This window comes from Pezoporus flaviventris, unplaced genomic scaffold, assembly GCF_033815535.1.
Source record: "Pezoporus flaviventris isolate CSIRO_AGI_PZ_B2104156 unplaced genomic scaffold, CSIRO_AGI_Pfla_v1 ptg000001l, whole genome shotgun sequence".
NCBI lineage: Eukaryota > Metazoa > Chordata > Aves > Psittaciformes > Psittacidae > Pezoporus > Pezoporus flaviventris.
In genome coordinates this window covers 20805435-20824528 of record NW_026892549.1, presented here as the reverse complement: position 1 = coordinate 20824528, position 19094 = coordinate 20805435, and the positions used below count along the sequence as shown (strand labels likewise).

Below are 19094 nucleotides of genomic sequence, written 5' to 3'. Positions count from 1 at the left end.
CAGCTTTCTACCACCGTTTCAGAAGTATAAATAGCGGCTTTGGCTCCCCTAGCACCAGTGTATTACTTCAAGTATAGTGAAAACACACATTAACAACAGATTCCTCCACCTTTATTTAACTTAAAATAGCCATGTTTGCTTAAGCCTCTAAGATTAACTGAGCCATTCCCCATCAAGATTTTGTTTCAGAAGTCATTGTTACATCATAGATAAAACCATAACACAGGAGTAACATTTGCCCATGTGTGACCAACTTACACGTCTGTAGGACAGCAAGCATTAAGGTAACAATGATCCTCCAGCAGGAATACAAGCTCCCACTGTGCACGCTTCCCCTCTCCCAACCACTCCCAATGCCAGTTTTGGCATTCATTAAAATAAAAAGGGCAAATACGGCATTGTCTTAACAATTTATATTATGATGACAAATTTCCCAATTGAAAGTCACTTATTTCATGTGCAAGGTACAGAGAAAAAACAGTCATTTTTATTTTCAGATACCCAAGAATGTAGGGTAGAAAACCAAACTTCTTCCACTTTTAATGCACTTTATAAGTACATATTGCCTCTCTTCAGCAGCACTGGTTTTCTGCGTGGATAGGCTGAAGCAACTGAAGTGCTAGTTAATGGAAAGTTGGCTTCAAGTGTAAGTTTACTGTAACATTCTGCTGCTGCAAATACACCACCTTAAAAAGTGTTTGATATGCCAACACTTAACACAATTTCTGCCATCTGTAACACACCATTAAACTAGTTTAAATCCTATATAAAACAATGAGCACAGCATGCTAAATAAATTAGGCAGAAGCTAGCATAAAAATTAACTGCAACACAGTTCTAAGTTTTGAGATGCATGGCTTTCCCATCCCTGTTGTCTACAGGACACATGCACAGATATTTTGATTCTCTAGTGTTAGAACAAGAAATTTAAAGATATGTATGATTAAAAAAAATAGCCAAGACAAATAGTAGAAAAGGCATTTTATTTATATGGAAAAGGCTATATTTAGATTTGTAAAAGGTCTGTGGTAGTGTTATGTTGCCCATGTCAAAAATTGGTTGTGAATAGCAACAAAACGGTTACATATCTTTCTACATAGCAGTGCAATTAGTTCACATTGCAATAAAATCAAGTATGCAACAGAATCAAAACCAAGTGTTTCTCCATAATCAGCATATAAAGAATTACAGTGCAAAGATAATTTTAGGTTTTAAGAAATCTGCAGTCAGTCTTTAGAATATCCTAAGGGGTGGGATACTCCAATTATTTTCATTACTAGCAGTTGTATCTTGTCAATACTGTGCACAAGCTAGTAAGTCTAAAATGAAACAACTTGCATGGTAAATAAAATATTTAGTCTATACAATAAAAAAAATAACAAATTACCATAAGTGAGTTAACAAAATGAAATTCGAACACACGAAACAGACAGCTTACTTTAAGGACACACATACAGTATTCATCACATAAAACCAGCTACTTTTTTTCCAGCAAAAATAATTTGGTTGCTTTACAACTGCACTATGGAACTTGTAGTCTGAAGATGCAGATGCCCAACTCTTAAAAACCATATTAAATGTCTTCTGCAAAGCATACAAAGAGGATAAATATTCTGATCACAGTCAAAAAGTTATTTTTGGAAGTCGGTTCTCCCTTGCTCCAGAAACACACTTAGATGGTTGAAAAAAATTCAAGGCGCATCATGATATGTTGAAACAGTAAACTGTGCTCCATTTCCTTCTAATTTTGAAAAAATCCTAGAATTTACAGTACTCTGGTATATGAAAAAGTCTTCAGACGTTTACATTGCATATTTCTGAGTCCATTCTCTTGCATGTCTGTTGTATCTGTATATGCAGAAAGAAGGCATTACAGTGAAAAGCTGTTAGTGATACATCAGCAACAGCCACATGTTGTTGTCACTTAACACATTAAAACTTTTCATCTCTTGGCATCGACTCAATAATAAAATAGTCTAAAAGCCAAGAAACATATACTCACTGTACACGCAGTTTAACGTTACCTATCAATGCTATTTGGACTCAAACTGAAAACCAATCTCACAAGTTTATATTAAAATGTATGCATATCTGATTTGTACCTTAACAGGTATTTGTTGTCAATTAGTCCTAAATGCGTAACTATTAACAGTCTAACAAAATTCACACTTTTTAGCTGCATAAAATTCAGTATAAATGAACTGGTTTTGGAAATGGTGGGGAGAGAAGGCACAGTGGGTTTGGGGTTTTGGTTTTTTTTTGGTTGTTTTGGTTTTAATCATACTTTATTCTCCATTCTCAACTGCCATCTGCATTTCAGAAATTGAAAGGAAAGTTTTCTGGAAAAGTCTGTAAGCCCAGGATAAGCAGGTAGCTGCTACATCAAGGAGAAAGCAGCAAAAATGGAAAAGTCTCACATGTAGTATTTTATCCATGGAATCCTTTGGAAATCATGCAGTCTAAACCGTGGAATGAAAGGCCCAAGCTTCCTGCCATTCACAACTGCAACAAACTCTGAAGAAATCAATGTATTGCTTAGCTTAGTTATCCACAGATGCCAGTATTTAAAGCTCAAGTGCTCAAAGGAATCACTCCAGAGAGGTAGTACTTTGGAAAGAAACACAACTATGCTAAAGCACTGGTGTAGTGATCTCTAAAGACTGTTATCCCATATTGTGAAGGTTCAGCCCTGTGTGTAGCTGTAAGATAAGCATTTCAAAACAGTCCTTAGAGGTGACAATAAGTCAGCAAGCCTGAAAAATTGAACTTTGGGAAATCCAGGTGGTTCCACACTCTAAGCCAAAGACCCCAGAAGAGATGTTCCAGGCAGTATAGTACTTTTAGAGCTGAAACTTCTCAAATCAAAATCAAGTTTGGTTCAGAAGCATTTAATACTTCATTTATGTGCTGTCCATGTTACCTTCCCAAGATTAGAAACTTCCTCCAAGATCTAAGGTTCTTTTTCAATGTAAGATGCTGCAAATTGCAACATGACAATAGTTCTTAGCACTAAGAAGAGCAGAGTACTGGCCTACACTAGGTTTGTAAAATAGCATCAAAACCATACTTATTGTTCATATCTAACATCTTACTAAAGACACAGGTTTTACAACCAGAGGCTCACACTAGCAACAGATAACTCATATTTGGGAAATTATTTTTCATGAAATGAATATAAAAATAAATGTGAAGGTTTTACGCAACCAAGTGCGATTACCCAACAGTTGTGTATGCCCACGGTTCTCTGCCTGCCATTCCACTGAGCAGTATTTCCAAGATTTAAAAATCTCATCCTATAGAAATCTATCAGAAAGTATCTTTAAAAGCTAAAATAGAAGGTGCATAGCAGATAACCATCTGCAGGTACCACACACACAATTGCGTATATGTTATACTCACTTTTCCTTGTCTGACTTGTAGATCTGTGCAATATCTGGTACTAATGGATCATCTGGATTAGGATCACAAAGTAAGGAGCATATGGACAATAGAACTAAATAAAAGAGACACTAGATTAAACAAGTTAGTTTGCTTCATTTCAATAATCCTTTAATATATCCCAGTACACAGAAGGAGATTGGTAAAAGGGAGATTGGAAAGAGAATGCATGTAAGTGGTAAGCTTTCACATAGCAGTTCTGCTCAGCATAATTTTTCTAGGTCCTAAGTAAGCACCACCTGACACTATCCTAGAGAACTTGCAATCCAGGGAGCTGCACCTTTTGTAATGGTCTCTCTCTCAGGTTTTAAACCATGAATATTAAACAAACTGCAGCCTACACAGTTACATAGAAACTGTGTATGCAGTTAATTAAAATAAGCCCTTCCATCTACAGTTATTTAGGATAATAAATACTGTTTACATTACACTGCAATGCAATCCTATTTGTGAATAGCCTTCACTTCTGTGCTGACAGTTTTCTCCTTCATATGAACATTTCATGGAATTTGATGTGTGGTTTCCATTTTGGGAAAATATTTCATAAGGATTATATGCAGGAATTCACTTACAATTCCATATTAATTAATACAAGATTCCAAAGTTAAACAATTCTAAATGTTTTGTGAAAGGGAATTTGAAGGTACCATAAGAAGCTGCTGTAGAACTGGAGTTTTTTTCCTTGCTTTTTCTTGTTACCAGATAGTCTGGACTAAAACTTACTTTCAGCTGTAGGAAGTCCACTCACTTCATACTGACATATTTTATTTTATTTAGTGCAAAATACACCAGTAATATAGAAAATTGGGTTAGAATACTTGATCACACCAATTAGAGGTGCTATCGATGTGCTGTAATGCTTTGAATCAGCAAAACAGAAACAATAAAGGAGAAACTTCCATGAGCCACTGCCCTAATTTCCAGTTTATGAAATACATAATGTGTTTGCACATTAAAAGTGCATCAAATCAGAACACAAGACCAAACTGCTCCAGAAATAGAGGAACTTGAGAAACGCTGTACAAGACACAAAAAAAGTGCTGAAGATCTGAAAACTTCAACATTTTTCAGTTGTAAATGCCAACTGCTAAACATGATACAAGGGCCCACTTTCATTTGCTAAATACCTTCTTAATAGCTAGAAATAATACCATTTTTGCTGCGTGAGAAACCAACCAGTTTCTGTGAAAAGTTGTTACCAACTGCACGCAAGAGTAATTCAGATCTTCAGCAATTACTTCAGGAAACAGTATTTAAATTGGATTTTATTTTGCTTGAGATCACTGCACTGCAGCATCATTGTGTGTGAAGTTGCTTTTCCAAGGAGGTATAGGAATTGCACTTGCACAGAGCAATTTTCATTGGACAATATTTTCCTTGCTTGTACACCAAATGCAATGACACTGTTCTAAAACAAGAGACATGATTTAGAGAGCTCTCAAGCACTTAGGCAAGATGTCATACTGTTTAACCTTTTCAGTCACATGAGAACTTTCTGTAATATGACTAAGAGTGAGCCTAAGCATTTTGAGGATGGGAGAGAAAGAACAATGATAGCACCCAGATTTTAGGGAGCTTTAGAAGTGACATAAAATGCCTACAACAAAAGAACTACTTTACTGAAAATTCAATGTTCCAAAAATCTGCAGTGTTCAATTTGAGAAAGTTTAATTACAGGACTAGAATATCTTAATACATCTTTTACTGATGACTTTGAAAGCAGCTACATTTTAAAATATCCATCTTACAGAGGAATGCAAAACAGAACAATTTATCTAATATTAAAATAAAGTGTAATTAAGACCTTAGCCCACACAAGGATGCATAGGCAACCCAAAGAGCTATCAATAAGCAATCAATTAATCCCACACATCAGTATCAGGGTTTTCCACTTACATCCAAATTAATTTGATTCTGAAGCCCTGCTCACCTGTTTCTCCTCAGTTCTGCATGCACAGTCAGCTATAACAGAAGTTGCATTTCAAGCTAACTGAACATTTACTACCTTACCCAATCTGTTTTAGAACATTTATTTGCCATGCACCCGGTATTTTATGTAATGTGATACTCCAAATAAACCATGCAAGATCTTGGATCATAACAAGAATTCCAATGGAATTTGCCACTTTTGTTATGTGCAGGATAAATGAGTTCCCACTGCCACCCTTAGATAGTACAGTAATATGCAAATAAGTACCACAGCAGTTTATATAATTTCATAAACACGTTAGCAAATCTGTGAGTTTACCTTTAGATACAGTCAGAGCTGGTGACCATTGTGATCTCAGGATATCAAGACAAATACTCCCATTACTGTTTATGTTTGGGTGGTATATTTTTGTTGTAAAAGCAATCTGGAGTAAAAAAAGAAAAATAAAAACAGTAACAAAACCAAGAAACAAGTAACATCAAATTATGTTTATTACGTTTAGAATCCTTAACGCAGTCCCTTCAGTTCCAGATCTGCCAAGACACTTTACTGTACAGTCTTATCCATTCATCTGCTATGAACATTTATCCTGTTGCTGGCCTTTCTGGTTTTAACTTCCAAAATTAAGCCTCAAAGAACTACGAGATAGAAACAAAGCTTTGGAAAAAAAAAAAAAAAAGACAAACCAACAAACCCAAAAAAACCCAACCAAAACAAAAAAAAAAACACCACCAAACCACCAACCAAAACCAACCAACCAAACCCAAAACTACAAAAAAGAAAAAAAAACACCAAACCCACAAAAAAAAACCAAAATCCACAAAAACCAAAACACAAAACTATGTAAGTTTTGAGTGTAAGGACTTACCTTTGGTGGCTTAAAAGGATAGTCTGTTGGAAAGTGTACTGTGAGAAAAAATACTCCCCCTTGATATGCGCTATCGGGCTGGGAAAGAAAAAACAGAACAAACAAAACACATTAATATATTTCAGGTATTTTAGAATTTATCTTCTGAACAGAGACAACCTCCCAAAGTTGTGATTATCTCTGAAAAACTGATTTTTTCCCCCAGTACACAGCCTACACTATGGACCACAGCCCACTATAGGCTGTGTACTGGGAAGGCACAGAGGGAATTGAACCCTCCCATTGGCCTGCACAGCTACAGTAGCACCAGCTGTGACTACTACTGCAGTAGTACAACATGGCTACAGAGTGTTGCCCTTCTTGGGAAGAGAAGGGGAAGGAGCAGTGTTGGACTGGTGTAGCTTCAAAATGACTGATCCATCAGCTCCACAGCACCAAGGGTAATACAAAACCCAGAGCAGGTCTTCCAGATCCTGTCTCCATGCAACATCACAGCTGTTCTGATCCTCCTCCTCCTCCATCCTTAAGCTACAAATATACTTACCTTAAGAAGTGGTATCTCTTTGCAGATGCAAAGAGTAGGATTTTCCAACATAATTCAGTTGATCATGATGACATCAGGGAGTTTTAAAACACACAACATCTTTGTGACCTGTACAAATCTGTGAACATGCATTTTGTTAGAGAACATGTGCACAGGTTTAGGTCCAGGTTGCACACAGTTAATAGAAAGAAATAACTTTGTTGCAGTCATCTGTTGAGGAAATCTTCCATTTTTATTAACTAGAAGAGTGAGGGGAAAAGTCTCAGTGGCTAAATTATAGAAAACAGTGCTGTTGTTTCAAATAAAAGGAAGAAAACCTCTCTCATCACTTGATAAATTTAAAACAGCAACATAGGAACTCGATCTCAGCAAAGCTGCAAAAGATCAAGTTTTAGGGGTTTCTAATGGAAGTAAATGCAGACCTTTTTAAATAAAAGGTTTACCTTGGAAATAAGGGAAAATTACTGCTTTAGAGATGAATACAAGGTAAGATCACAAATGTTGCACTAAGACATGTTGTCTTACACACTCAAAATGCAGTGTTGCAATGTAAGGCAGGTTATATATAGTATTACTAAGAAGTCAACATGAGCTATCATCAGAAGAGATTGCTGCTGTACTGCCAATTAGGTTTGAAAGGACTCCTTGCATGCATTCTACATGGATTTGTCAAAGTTAAACTGAAGCTGAGACAAGTTCAGTGTAAGAGGGAAGGCAAAGTTAAGTTACATCATGTTTTATGATTAAGTAGTGTATATAAAAGAAATTGATGATGCCCCTAGGCAGGAGAAGAGTTTACCCTACTTCTGCATATAGGAAGTGAATTTTGAGGGTAAGCTTTAGACCTCAGGTCATCAGGGAACATACAGGACGTGCATCCCTATTCCCTTCTGTTATCAAGATAAAGGATTAATATCCTGCAGATGTTCTTTTCTTCTATCTCAGAAGATATGGCTGAGAAAAGGATAAGAATGAGCATCACTTGCCAACCCAGCTACAGAAATTTGAAGAACCTGAAGCAAAGAGTATTTTCCACTACAGAATATGAAGAGTGAATTGCAAGCTAGAAGAAAAAGTTGAATTTAAGTTGGGATTTATATGCTAGTATTTCATTATTCAGGTTAAGAGTCATTCAGGACAGAGACATTATTGGTGGCAGTTAGCACATAAACTTTTGTTACCTCCTACCTTCTTTGCTTTTTTGCCATTCATCTTTAAGCAGCACAGAAGGGGAAGGGTCAAATGACTTTGTATGTGAAAGAACACAGTTGTTAAAGAAAAATGCTCAAAGCATTAGTATCCTACAGAAAAATGTGCCACAATCACTTCAGTTGCTGCTGAGCTATTGACAAGTTGGACAACAGACTCCAGCATATGACCAGCAAATTCGTAAGTGATCTTCCATTACTTCAGAGCAGCCGCGCTGAAAATGCAGTCTCCAAGCAGACAATCTCACTTTTGCCCACCATGTGATGCTGCATCTTTAATGGATTAAGCATTGTCTCAAAATTTCAACTCGCACAGTGATTCAGCTCACCATCTAAACCAAGTAAGTCCAAAAGGAAACACTATGAATATATACTCCTTACCATGATATTATTAAATACTCCTTTCATCAAATTACATGGGCTTTGTTTTTTTTTGCTAAAACTCTTCTCAGTTTTCCTTTAAACTTTGTTCTTAAGTTTTGCCCTTTCTTACGTCATTTCCTTGACAAGAACAATAAATGGAGTATTTAAGAGATCTCTCTCAACCCAAGAAAAGCAGGCTTTTCTTGCACAGAAACCAAAGTACCTGCAGCTGCTGATCTACAGTTCGCAAAAGCCATCTTTTTGCCATAGCCACATCACAGCAATCACGTAAGCTCTACCTAAAAGCCGCCAAATCACCATGTGCAACTCCACTCTTGTTTACAGTTACTAACTTTAACATTGAATTATACCCATTCTTCGTCCTTCCAGATGGATGAACCTTCCAGAAGTGAAATGATCATCTTTGAAAAGCAAGCTTTCCACTCTGGAGCACACATCAACAATTCAAACATTGCAGATGACTGATTAAGCACCCCTGACTTCGTGAAAAGGACAGATTTTCTAACAGTTACGGAAGTAAATTAGTACCAGACTAATAAGAACAACAATACCGCCCTCAATCTTATACACAATACAGCTGAATTTGACTGCCATGTTTACAGAAACCCAAATGAATTCTTCCATTACAAAAAGGGTAACAAGGTCTACTTTCTAAGGGGCATGAATTACATACTTACAGGTCCCATAATTGTTGCTTGCCAGTGAAACACTGAAAGTCAAAAAGATACAGCAATTAGAGATTTTTTGAACTTTAGTAACCAAAAAAAGGTAAACTGTGACAAAGTCCTATTAACAGCTTACAGTCATCTCCAACAGGTCCGGCAGAACAGTGGGCCGGTGGATCTCGCTGCAGATCACTTAGTTCCTGTAAGAAACACACCAGTAATTGAAAGACATGTACATAAATATGTACCACTCAAAACCACCAGGTCAAAAGAAAGAACACAAACAGATCTTATTAAATAGGTCTTTTTAAAAAAACCAACACTTGAAATGCCCATTGATACCAAAAGGGGTTTTTGCCAGACAGATCTGCTGCTAAAGAAAACATCGTGGTATAAATTAGTGTCTAAAAGTACCTTCAGAGTTATAGCCAAATTCCTAATAGGCTGGTTATACTGAAGTAGCCATGGAAGGGAGGGTGGAAGGAATGAGGACAATGAAGGGTTTCTTAATTTGTCTGTAAACTCACTGCTAATTTAGAAATTTATGCGCTAATCTGACTATTCCTTTTGCTTTTAGTTTTACAAAAGTTTCCTGCATTGGCCTAATCTATGCACACTAGCCGAGTTAAGCTAGATCATTAAATGCCTGCAGTCTGCCTAGAGATGATATATGAACACAACATAAAGGTTCCTAAATAAACTAGAAAATAAAGGAAAATATTGGCTCGACACCTTATTTAATTCCCTGCAGGCCTTCCCTGTTTCTTCCCCCACCAAAAAAAAAACCAAAACAAACAAAAAAAAACACACACCCGCCAAAAATCCCCCCAAACCAACTACTAAAAAGCTGCCAGGAAAGTTGAAATTGAAGCATTCAGAGAAGCTTTTGCAGATCAACTGACTTATTTCCCTTACATAAGTCCACACAGTCCCAAATAATTTAAAATTCTTATTTAATTACACAAAACCAGCTCAGCTTTTCACTTGATTTTTCATTGCTATACGAAATAAAAACCAAACCATTAATGTTGGTTTTTCTTTTTTAATTCAATATACTCCTTTTGATGTCTGAAATTTTACCATACTAACAACAAACAACTTTTTCCCAATTCTGAGCTGATAGGAACTACACTGCAATAAGTTTAATGACAGCTACAGGTTGGGCAGAGAAGAGATTCAAAGCAGCCCTGAGGAGAAGGACTTGGGGGTGTTGGTTGATGAGAAAATGAACATGAGCTCGCTTCAGTGTGCTCTCACAGCCCAGAAAGCCAACCGTATCCTGGACTGCATCGAAAGGAGCGTGACCAGCAGGTCAAAGGAGGTGATCCTGCCTCTCTACCCTGCTCTTGTGAGACCTCACCTGGAGTATTGTGGGCAGTTCTGGTGTCCTCAACATAAAAAGGACATGGAACTGTTGGAACAAGTCCAGAGGAGGGCCAAGAGGATGATCAGGGGACTGGAGCACCTCCTGTACGAGGACAGGCTGAGAAAGTTGGGGCTATTCAGGCTGGAGAAGAGAAGGCTGCGTGGAGACCTCATAGCAGCCTTCCAGTATCTGAAGGGGGCCTATAGGGATGCTGGAGAGGGACTCTTCATTAGAGACTGTAGTGACAGGACAAGGGTAACGGGTTAAAACTTAAACAGGGGAAGTTCAGGTTGGATATAAGAAGGAAATTCTTTACTGTAAGGGTGGTGAGGCACTGGAATAGGTTGCCCATGGAGGTTGTGAATGCTCCATCCCTGGCAGTGTTCAAGACCAGGTTGGACGAGGCCTTGGGTGATATGATTTAGCGTAAGGTGTCCCTGCTCATGGCAGGTGGGTTGGAACTAGATGATCTTAAGGTCCTTTCCAACCCTAACTATTCTATGATTCTATGATTCTGTGCAAATATTTCCATAGAAATAAGCTAAAAGATGTGTCCTAAACCACTGCTCCTAAGTCACTCAAGTAATTACTCAAAACATACACATTCAAGTCAACAACAGACATAAGCAGGACTGCAAATATTTCCTTGAATTTAGCTTAAGGAGTAACAGTGGAAACATTCCTATTAAAAAAAAAAAAATCATTAGTCATGTCAACTACTTTTAAAATTACAAGGTTTAAATTCAATCTAAGTTTAGCTGAAGCGTGGAATTCATGTAGATAGTGCAATCAGACCTTACATACAATTTGTAGGATTAAAATTCTGCACTTCTCAGCTGCTGTGATACATTTATCCATTTAAGACATCCAGTAAACATTTCAACTCACACACTACCCTGAGGGACCCAGTTTACCATGGACCTGGCACCTAAACTCTTACTTCTTACATTGCTTACAGGCTCACTTTTGGCCCTGAATACAAAGAAAGGCACTTCAACATATCTTCAGCCAAAATAGAGTAGAAATGTTACCACTTGCTCTGAAGTCACTCCTCACAGTCCTTGTGATTTAAAACAAAAGAGACAGTTCTTTCATAAACTGAAGTAGCTCCAGTTGCCAACTAGCATTACTTGTCTGTCCTTAACTTTACTCTGTTGGTGAAATTGTATGCTGGTCCAGAAACAACATTGCAGACTAGACTTAGACTAATAAAGGTAACAGCAAAACCCTTTAAAAGCACAGTTCCATTTTTAATCAGAGGATTCAAATTTCACTAAGGGAGTGATACAGAGAACCAGCAATCTATGCTAAACCAAATCATTGCCAGTACACTAGGGCAGTCAACAAGTCTCAAGTTTCCAAGAGTCATCAGCATTGTAGCAAGCATCACCAACAGCAGAGCCTTACAGCCACTCTCTAATTTGCAACTCAAAATCTAACCCAAGAGAAGATTAAGTCTTGTACACACACTAAAAACAAAACAAACAAAAAAAGCCAACTACACAAGACTGTTGGCCAAATCAAAGCCTAAAAATCACATTTTATAGTGTTCACTGACTACTAAATTAAAGGCAATGATGGGAAAAAAATATTCAGCTTAAGCTCTTCAGAAAGTCTCTAAAATATATACAAACATTCCTTAAAGCATGTGTGAACTGCTAGGCAAGCACTTAATTTTGGAGTCACAAGTCCATAAATCGAGATCTTCACATGCCCCAAAACCACATAAATTGGTTTTCTTTCATATGTACTTCAGAACTGGCAGGAACTGGGTAAGTCTCCTCAGGTATCCATTTTCAACTTGTGCAGGCTAAAGGCACTGAAATTTGTCTGTGATGAAAACCCCCTGATTTTTAATCATACCTGGATGAGACCCAGAACTATCAACTCCTGTTATCAGTATTTCCCCAACAATGATGAAGATTGAAGAGGCTCTTTTCAACCAATTACCCTAGACCATACCAGTAGTAACAAATACATTCCAAGAGCTTCTGCAGCTAAGAAACAAAGCGTGGCCAAGCTTCAAAATAGTAATAAAGCTAATTCAAGACATGTTTTCCAATCATAAGAAATATTGTACTGAACCTAATGTGGTTTAAAAATACTATTGGTAACATGATCAAACTTTGTAAATTGAAACTGACAGCGTTAACAGTTTGAGCCTCTACCTACGGAAGCTCAGATCAAACTGTGGAAAAACAAAGAACGAAACCAGACTTATGTTATTATTTATGCTCCGAAGCTTCATATTCAAAGCAAAATTATCTGGAGAACTGTAAGATTTGGGTTTCAAGCTCTCCTACATCATTTTGAACTGGTGCAAGGCGACAATGTCTGAGTTCACCTGACTTTTCAGTGGCCAGAATGGAACACTGCAGAACAGTTACTATAATTCTCTAGAGTAAGTAGATGTAGAAAAACTGCTTCATGACTTTACATATTCATAAAAGAATTGTAAGCTGAATACAGGAATTACCTATACAAAGCAGCTAGAAGAACAGAGCAGCGCAAGAAGCCCAAAACTTTGCTTTGTCAAGTTAGAAGGGCTGAAGGTTATTTAAAGCACAATGTGCTGAAACCTCATGGAAACTTCCCAGTAAGTTCATTGCTTCCAGCAGCTTTGTCTGTGTTTTATGGATTATCACCATGTAGCTGCACGATGCAGGTCTGGTTACTTCAAAGGCTTGTCTGTATCAGTATTTTTAGTCACGGGTATAGAAAATGCTGGTGCAAGACTTTTGATGTACACAGGCTAACAAACAGGATCTATAACTCAAAGCACTGCAGATTCAGTTTCAAAAGAGAAAGTCAGCGCTAGAAATGACAAGTGTACACCAGCGCACCAGCGCAGCATTTTTACAAGAGTGTACATAAACCCAAAATTTTGTCTGCAAAAGATGCAAACAGAAGTATCAGTTACTTCAAACACTGGTAAATGTCACAGCATAAAAGCATCTACCATGAGCTCAGACATGCGCCACACTATCCCAATACAGCCAGGATAAACTTGTACAGGGAAAACAGCTAAGCTGAGGACAGTGACAGAAATAAATCTTCTAATCTTCTCAAAAACAGGAAATATTACAGACTAGAATACTGTTAATTTTATGCCTATGTTAATTCTAAATAGTCTTAATTCTATGTCTCCAACTAGTTGCAATGAATGGGTGCTATAGCAAACTACTTCTATTTGTAACTACAGAACAGCACCAGAGCACAATGTAAGCCAGACCTGTGACTAAGTGTAGCTAATAAAGGAATATTAGCATAATGCTGCAAATGCTAAACAACGATTACTGGAGATGATCACAGCAAAGCCTTCAAATTATCACCTTTCATTGCACCACATGCACTGTAGAATAGCTCTGTGGGCAGCATGAGGCAAAAAATTAAAAAAAAAATAAATCAAGTTTGACATGCAAAATACATGCTATAGTAAGCTATAAATACTGGAAATATTTCAGAATGTGCAGACTAGTGCCCATTGTCAATGTATAATTTGAAATACAGGATGTATTTCATGGTGAAGACTGGAAGGCCTTACATTTAACACTTATATGCTTCATTAGCAGTCAGGCTTTTCTCCAAAAAAGCTACTGGAACAAGATTGTAAAGGATACTTGGATAACAAGGAGAAAAAATATTCTCAGGATAGCACTCGATGACTATGAGGATGAGTAAAAAAAAACAAAAAACAAACAAACCAAACCAAAACAACCAGCTCTTAAATGTCTCCTTCTCCCCCCCCCCCCCCCCCGTTAAAAAAGTCAAAAAAAAGACTGCAGACTATCAAAAGACTCAATTGAACTGCAGGCAGAATCACTAAAAGCTTTTTTAATTCTCTAAGAAACACAAACCCACAACCAGAACCCTTTACTACACCATTATTTACATATAGGTTTTTATATTTGCCAGCTATGTTCTTCATTTCTTGCACTGTAAACCACAAACTCATTTCCTACCAATTCCAAGCACACACTGCTGCTATTATATTAATGCTGTTTGGAACTAGCTGCCAAAAAAAGCCCAGTGATTAGACTTCGGCTAGTTAAAGCATTCTCTGTTCCTCATAAATCTGGTAAATGTAAACAAAATATTTGTCATAACGTTTCTTGATGTAAAGGTAAGTCTCACTAATAAAGTATATATTCTATTTTATACATTGTTCTTAAGCAAAAGAAAAAAAAAGGATATTCCTGATATCACAGCTGGTATTTTAAAAACAAATTAAAACACTTACATTACAGATCCAAGAAAAGTTTCCTCAGTATGCTTGTTACCATCTAAAGACAGCATGTGACTCAGTTTAAAGTCAAAACCTAAACCATAAATATTGATAAAACTTTACTAGAGTCAATTTACAGTAACAGCAGTTATTTTCAACATCAATATTATAGTCAGTATGTCCTGTTAGTCTACATGTAAATGAAACACATACTGAAACAAACAGACGTATAGTCCACTGACATACCTAAATGTTTGAATGCTTCTATTCTTACTGAGTCGTAGGAGAAAAACAATCGGGCACTATGTGCAAATGAGATAAAAAACAACAGCTATTTTTAAACCAGTCTTCTAACTGGTTTCAAAATCTCTTAAGTAAAAAAAAATTTTATGCTTAGGAAAAAAGTACATACTGGTTTTATATGTATTTCAAAACAGCCCGAGCCATTAACCAGCAGAGTATCAACATTAACACTAGAGGAGCACACAGAAGTATAGGGTTTATGATGAAAAAAATCTCAACTGTAATACTGAACTGACAAGGCAACAAACGCGCAACTAGACACATTAACCAAGAATTCATTACAGGAATCTCAGAAAAATGGTCCTGCATAGGATGAATGGGCAGAATTGACTCACGCACAAACAGGCATAACCTAGCAGTCTGAGTTATTTTCTACCCTCACAAAAGCCATGATGTCTCAATTTCTACAGGTGGCAACAATAAAGCTTTTAAAAAATATCCCTTGGCAACCAAAACCTATGCTATTTGTTTTGCTATCATAATTTGCAACATCTGGAATTTACAATGCTCACAAGAACATGTGGTTTTCTTTCATTGGTTCATCACTGACTACAGAAAAGCAACTCCTGCCCCAAGGAACATCTATTCTAGATTACACACAGAACACAGCCTAAAGTTTTTGACAGCTGAGGAACACTATGCCTCACTCTTTCATGCAACACCAAAGCAAAGCACTGGTAAGATAACACACCCCTCAACATAAGATGAGTAAGGCTTCCCCATCCTTCTGAGGGACTTTGAGATGAATTTGTCATGGAGGTGGCACTGACGGCTATGCTTGCACAACAGTTCTTCACGTCCTCACTGCTCTTTCATGCCCAGCACTAAGCTGAATGTACTTTTGTATGCAGTGATCTGCTTATTCATTGGTTACTCATTGCTCACTTTTTAAGAAAGCTCCCAAGCACAATACATCTTTCCATTCCTAGTGTACAGTCTTGAAGCCCACAATGCTGTCGTCTTCCGAGGAATCCCTCAAGGCTGATCAACAGAAGACAGGGTGCAACAAAACAGCTCATAATGGCACCATTATTTAGAAATTGGAGTCCCAGCCACTATAAGACAGAATATGCTACTAACATTTCTGTGTATTACGGCTTTGCTTCCTCTGTAGGTGTTATCATTCCGAACACACAAATTATCAAAATAATTACAAACACTCAAGCTTGCCACCAAAACCCCTTCAATTCTGAAGTACAAATCTCAACCACCCTAAAACCATCCAAGTTCACTTACCTTCAGACAGTACATCTAGACTGACATGCTCCCAAGTAATACTATTGTGTTTTCTGACAGCACTTTCCAAAGAGTTCCTCCAGGCACTTGATGAAACTATGAAATCCCTACAGTATTTCCTCTACTCCAGATCTTACCCCTTACTATTGTTGAGATACACCATAGCTACAAACCTTTATAGCTGGTCTGGAACATCAGAAAGTTAGATTGGATGAACACACCATCATACAAATACATTTCATCTGGCATTAAACTTTCAGTTTTGTAATTTTCAGAAAAGGTCTACATATTACCGTGACATCAAGATGGTTTTAAAAGGAAAGTTAAAATAAAGGGGAGAAGTTTGAAAAGACAAACTATCTTATTTCCTTGCCAATTTCCTCTTCTACTGCTCCAGAGGCAAGCAAGCTGCTAACCAAATCCCTCTCGTAATATATTTTATTTCCCTGGAAAGGCAGTGGATACTGATAGAGGTATTGGAAAAAAAAAAAAAGCACAACCTAAAAGCAAACAAACAAACAAAACCAAACCTGAAACAAAAGAAAAACCACCAAAAAAACCCAAAACAAACCCCCAAACCAAAACATTCCATCCAAACAAAAAAACAAACAAAACAAAAACCAAAAAACAAGTAAACAACAAAACAACACAACCCAAAAAACAGAAAACAAAAACCCAGCAATAGTCATCGTCATTTCTGCAGCAAACTAGAAGCAAGAAGTAACTAATTCTGAAACTAATCTCAGCTCTGGTAGGTCCTTCCCTGACATCTCTTCATGCTCCACACAGAAGTTATTGTGCAATCAGAACATCTTACACTACCATGAAATCAGCATCCTGGTAATAATTTCCTTCATTTTCAAAGTGTAGAAACAGAATCTAATACAGTTAGCAGAATGAAAGATACTCTTTCATAAATAAGAGTCTACTCATAATCTCATATCTGTCAAACACAACGTTTTTAAATGTGACACTAAACAAAATTATGTGTTGTCAATACATATGGAAGTCTCTAAAGCAGAAAGTTACACAGGGAATGTGGTAAGAGAGAAAAATGCAGAAAACTTATTTTAGCAGGACCTCATTTGGAAAATCACAAACTACCACTCCATCTCGAAAATACCAGAAGACTACCATAACTTACATTTTTTCTTCGACTGCTCACCTTACCAAACAATAAAAAATCTGTTTCTCCAATACCAACATTTTCAAATAGCAAAAGGGAATCCACAACGAGAAATTGCAGCACAGTCACAGAACCAGGATAGCACAAACACCGACTAAACACGGTGCACCAACAGCAACAAAATACCACATATTCTATGACGCGGCCAAGGCACTAACATTACCTCAGCTTCTATGTTTACCATTCAGAATCCTTTTTTTGTCTGTACTGCACAGCAACCAGTTGGGTCTTACCAAACAAAAGGAATCTAGAAATTTACTCCATAATTAAAACCTGACCATTCATTTGCAAATGTTACCCCAAATCTCCACAACCGGGATGCATTCAAAGGTCATATCAAGTACTGGGCTGACAGTACTTCTTTCCACTTCTTAATGTGGAGAAAAAAAAAAACTTACGTGCAAAGCGAACCAAGCTGTGCATAACGGGAGAGCAGTATTCTGGCAACAAACATTTTACTTGAAGCTCTCTCTACTAAAGATAACCCGTTAACACAACGTGGCCTGTCACCCACTACTTCACAGCCATACCCTCGGGAATTCTCTCAGATGTTTTATTAAGGACTGTTTAAAACACTGACTCGGGGTAGTGGGTCTTCAAGAAGGCGAAGAGTCCCGAAACCGCAGGAGCCCAAGAGCCATCCTTTCTCCACCTCACGACCGCTCTGTCCAGGACAGCTGCGACCCACACCGGGCTGACCCCCTCCGCCCCCTGAAGTGGCCCGAAGGACCAGCGCCGGCAGCCAGGAGACAGCAACAGGGACACGACCTGAGCGACGGAAAGCACGACAGGCCCCAGGCGGAAACAACGCGGGGCAGCGGCACCCGCGATGCCTCCCGCTGGCCGCGGCCCCGGCCCGCCGCCACTCCCGGGCAGCAGCTGGGCGGCGACAGCCCTCCCCTCGCCTCTCCGCCCCGCTCTACTCCGGTCCCACGGCTCGGCCCCACTCACTTTCTGTATTCGCTTCAGCGCCATAGGAGCGCGGGACACAACGGCGGCACCAAGGAGCGCGGCCGGCGAGAGTAGGGGCGGAGCGGCTGGGTAAGGGCACCCGCGTGCGCCGCGGACGTGGGGGGGAAGGGGGGCCGCGGGGTGGAGCCCGTACTCGCAGGGCCCTTTGTGTCCCCCCTGCGCATGCGCAGGCCAGGGCCGCTTGCGGGGCGCGCCGGGAAGTGCAGTCCTTGGGGAGCGCGGCGGCGCTGCTGCCCCCTGGCGGGGCGCACCACACCCAGGGCGCGGAGGAGCAGCTGCTGTACAGCTTAAATATTTCCTTTTCTTTGTAACGGCACTTAAAGTTTAGTGCGTTTTGTAAGGGGGGTTTGTTTTGATCTTGTCCTCTCCTCCCCAAGCAAACTGAAGTATTATTAGGCTGCTTGTGTTCAAAGAACAGAAGGTGTTTGAAGGTCACGTCCTTTGCAGTCACGCTGAGATGTGAAGAGGAAACTCCACACATGGAGCGTCAGAGTTAACAGCACCTGCAATCCTGCACCGGTAAAAGCCAGATATCACATTCACGATGCTGTACAAAACAAGAGAGGCAAGCTGTTTGTAAAGGCTGTTGAGTAGGTCCCACGCTAGCAAGTCCTTAATCAGGTATAGGAGTCTTGATACTTTTTTTTTTTAAGTAAACACTAGACATTCTCATATTGATAAGAGAGTTTGTGAAGTTTAAGGCAGCTATTGCTCTAGCTCATCTCTCCACAGCTATGCAGGCGAGGGCTCACGCATGTTGCCCCTGTAC

General features: G+C 38.6%; 1 protein-coding gene across 3 annotated transcripts; it reads right to left on the bottom strand.

The window, feature by feature from the left end:
* Positions 1-966: 966 nt before the first annotated feature.
* Positions 967-18442, bottom strand: UBE2D1 (ubiquitin conjugating enzyme E2 D1). Of its 3 annotated transcripts, XM_061447063.1 has the most exons (8): positions 18305-18348; positions 9174-9237; positions 9050-9081; positions 6781-6898; positions 6237-6314; positions 5687-5792; positions 3400-3493; positions 967-1848 (listed from the first exon to the last, which is right to left on the bottom strand). In XM_061447063.1, the coding sequence occupies exons 4-8, from the start codon at positions 6829-6831 to the stop codon at positions 1803-1805; spliced, it is 375 nt and encodes a 124-aa protein (XP_061303047.1). In that variant the 5' UTR covers positions 6832-6898; positions 9050-9081; positions 9174-9237; positions 18305-18348; the 3' UTR covers positions 967-1802. The 3 variants fall into 3 exon arrangements, with proteins under 3 accessions (XP_061303047.1, XP_061303041.1, XP_061303054.1); XM_061447057.1 differs by lacking the exon at positions 6781-6898 and having other exon boundaries at positions 18305-18442; XM_061447070.1 differs by lacking the exon at positions 18305-18348 and having other exon boundaries at positions 9046-9081.
* Between the last annotated feature and the right edge of the window lie 652 nt (positions 18443-19094).

Coding starts and splice junctions, on each gene's coding strand:
- UBE2D1 (XM_061447057.1), bottom strand. CDS start 18,328: ATGGCGCTGAAGCGAATACAGAAA. Junction 9,238..18,304: donor CGCTGAAGCGAATACAGAAA/GTGAGTGGGGCC, acceptor TGTTTCTTACAG/GAACTAAGTGATCTGCAGCG. Junction 1,849..3,399: donor TACAAGTCAGACAAGGAAAA/GTGAGTATAACA, acceptor CTGCATATACAG/ATACAACAGACATGCAAGAG.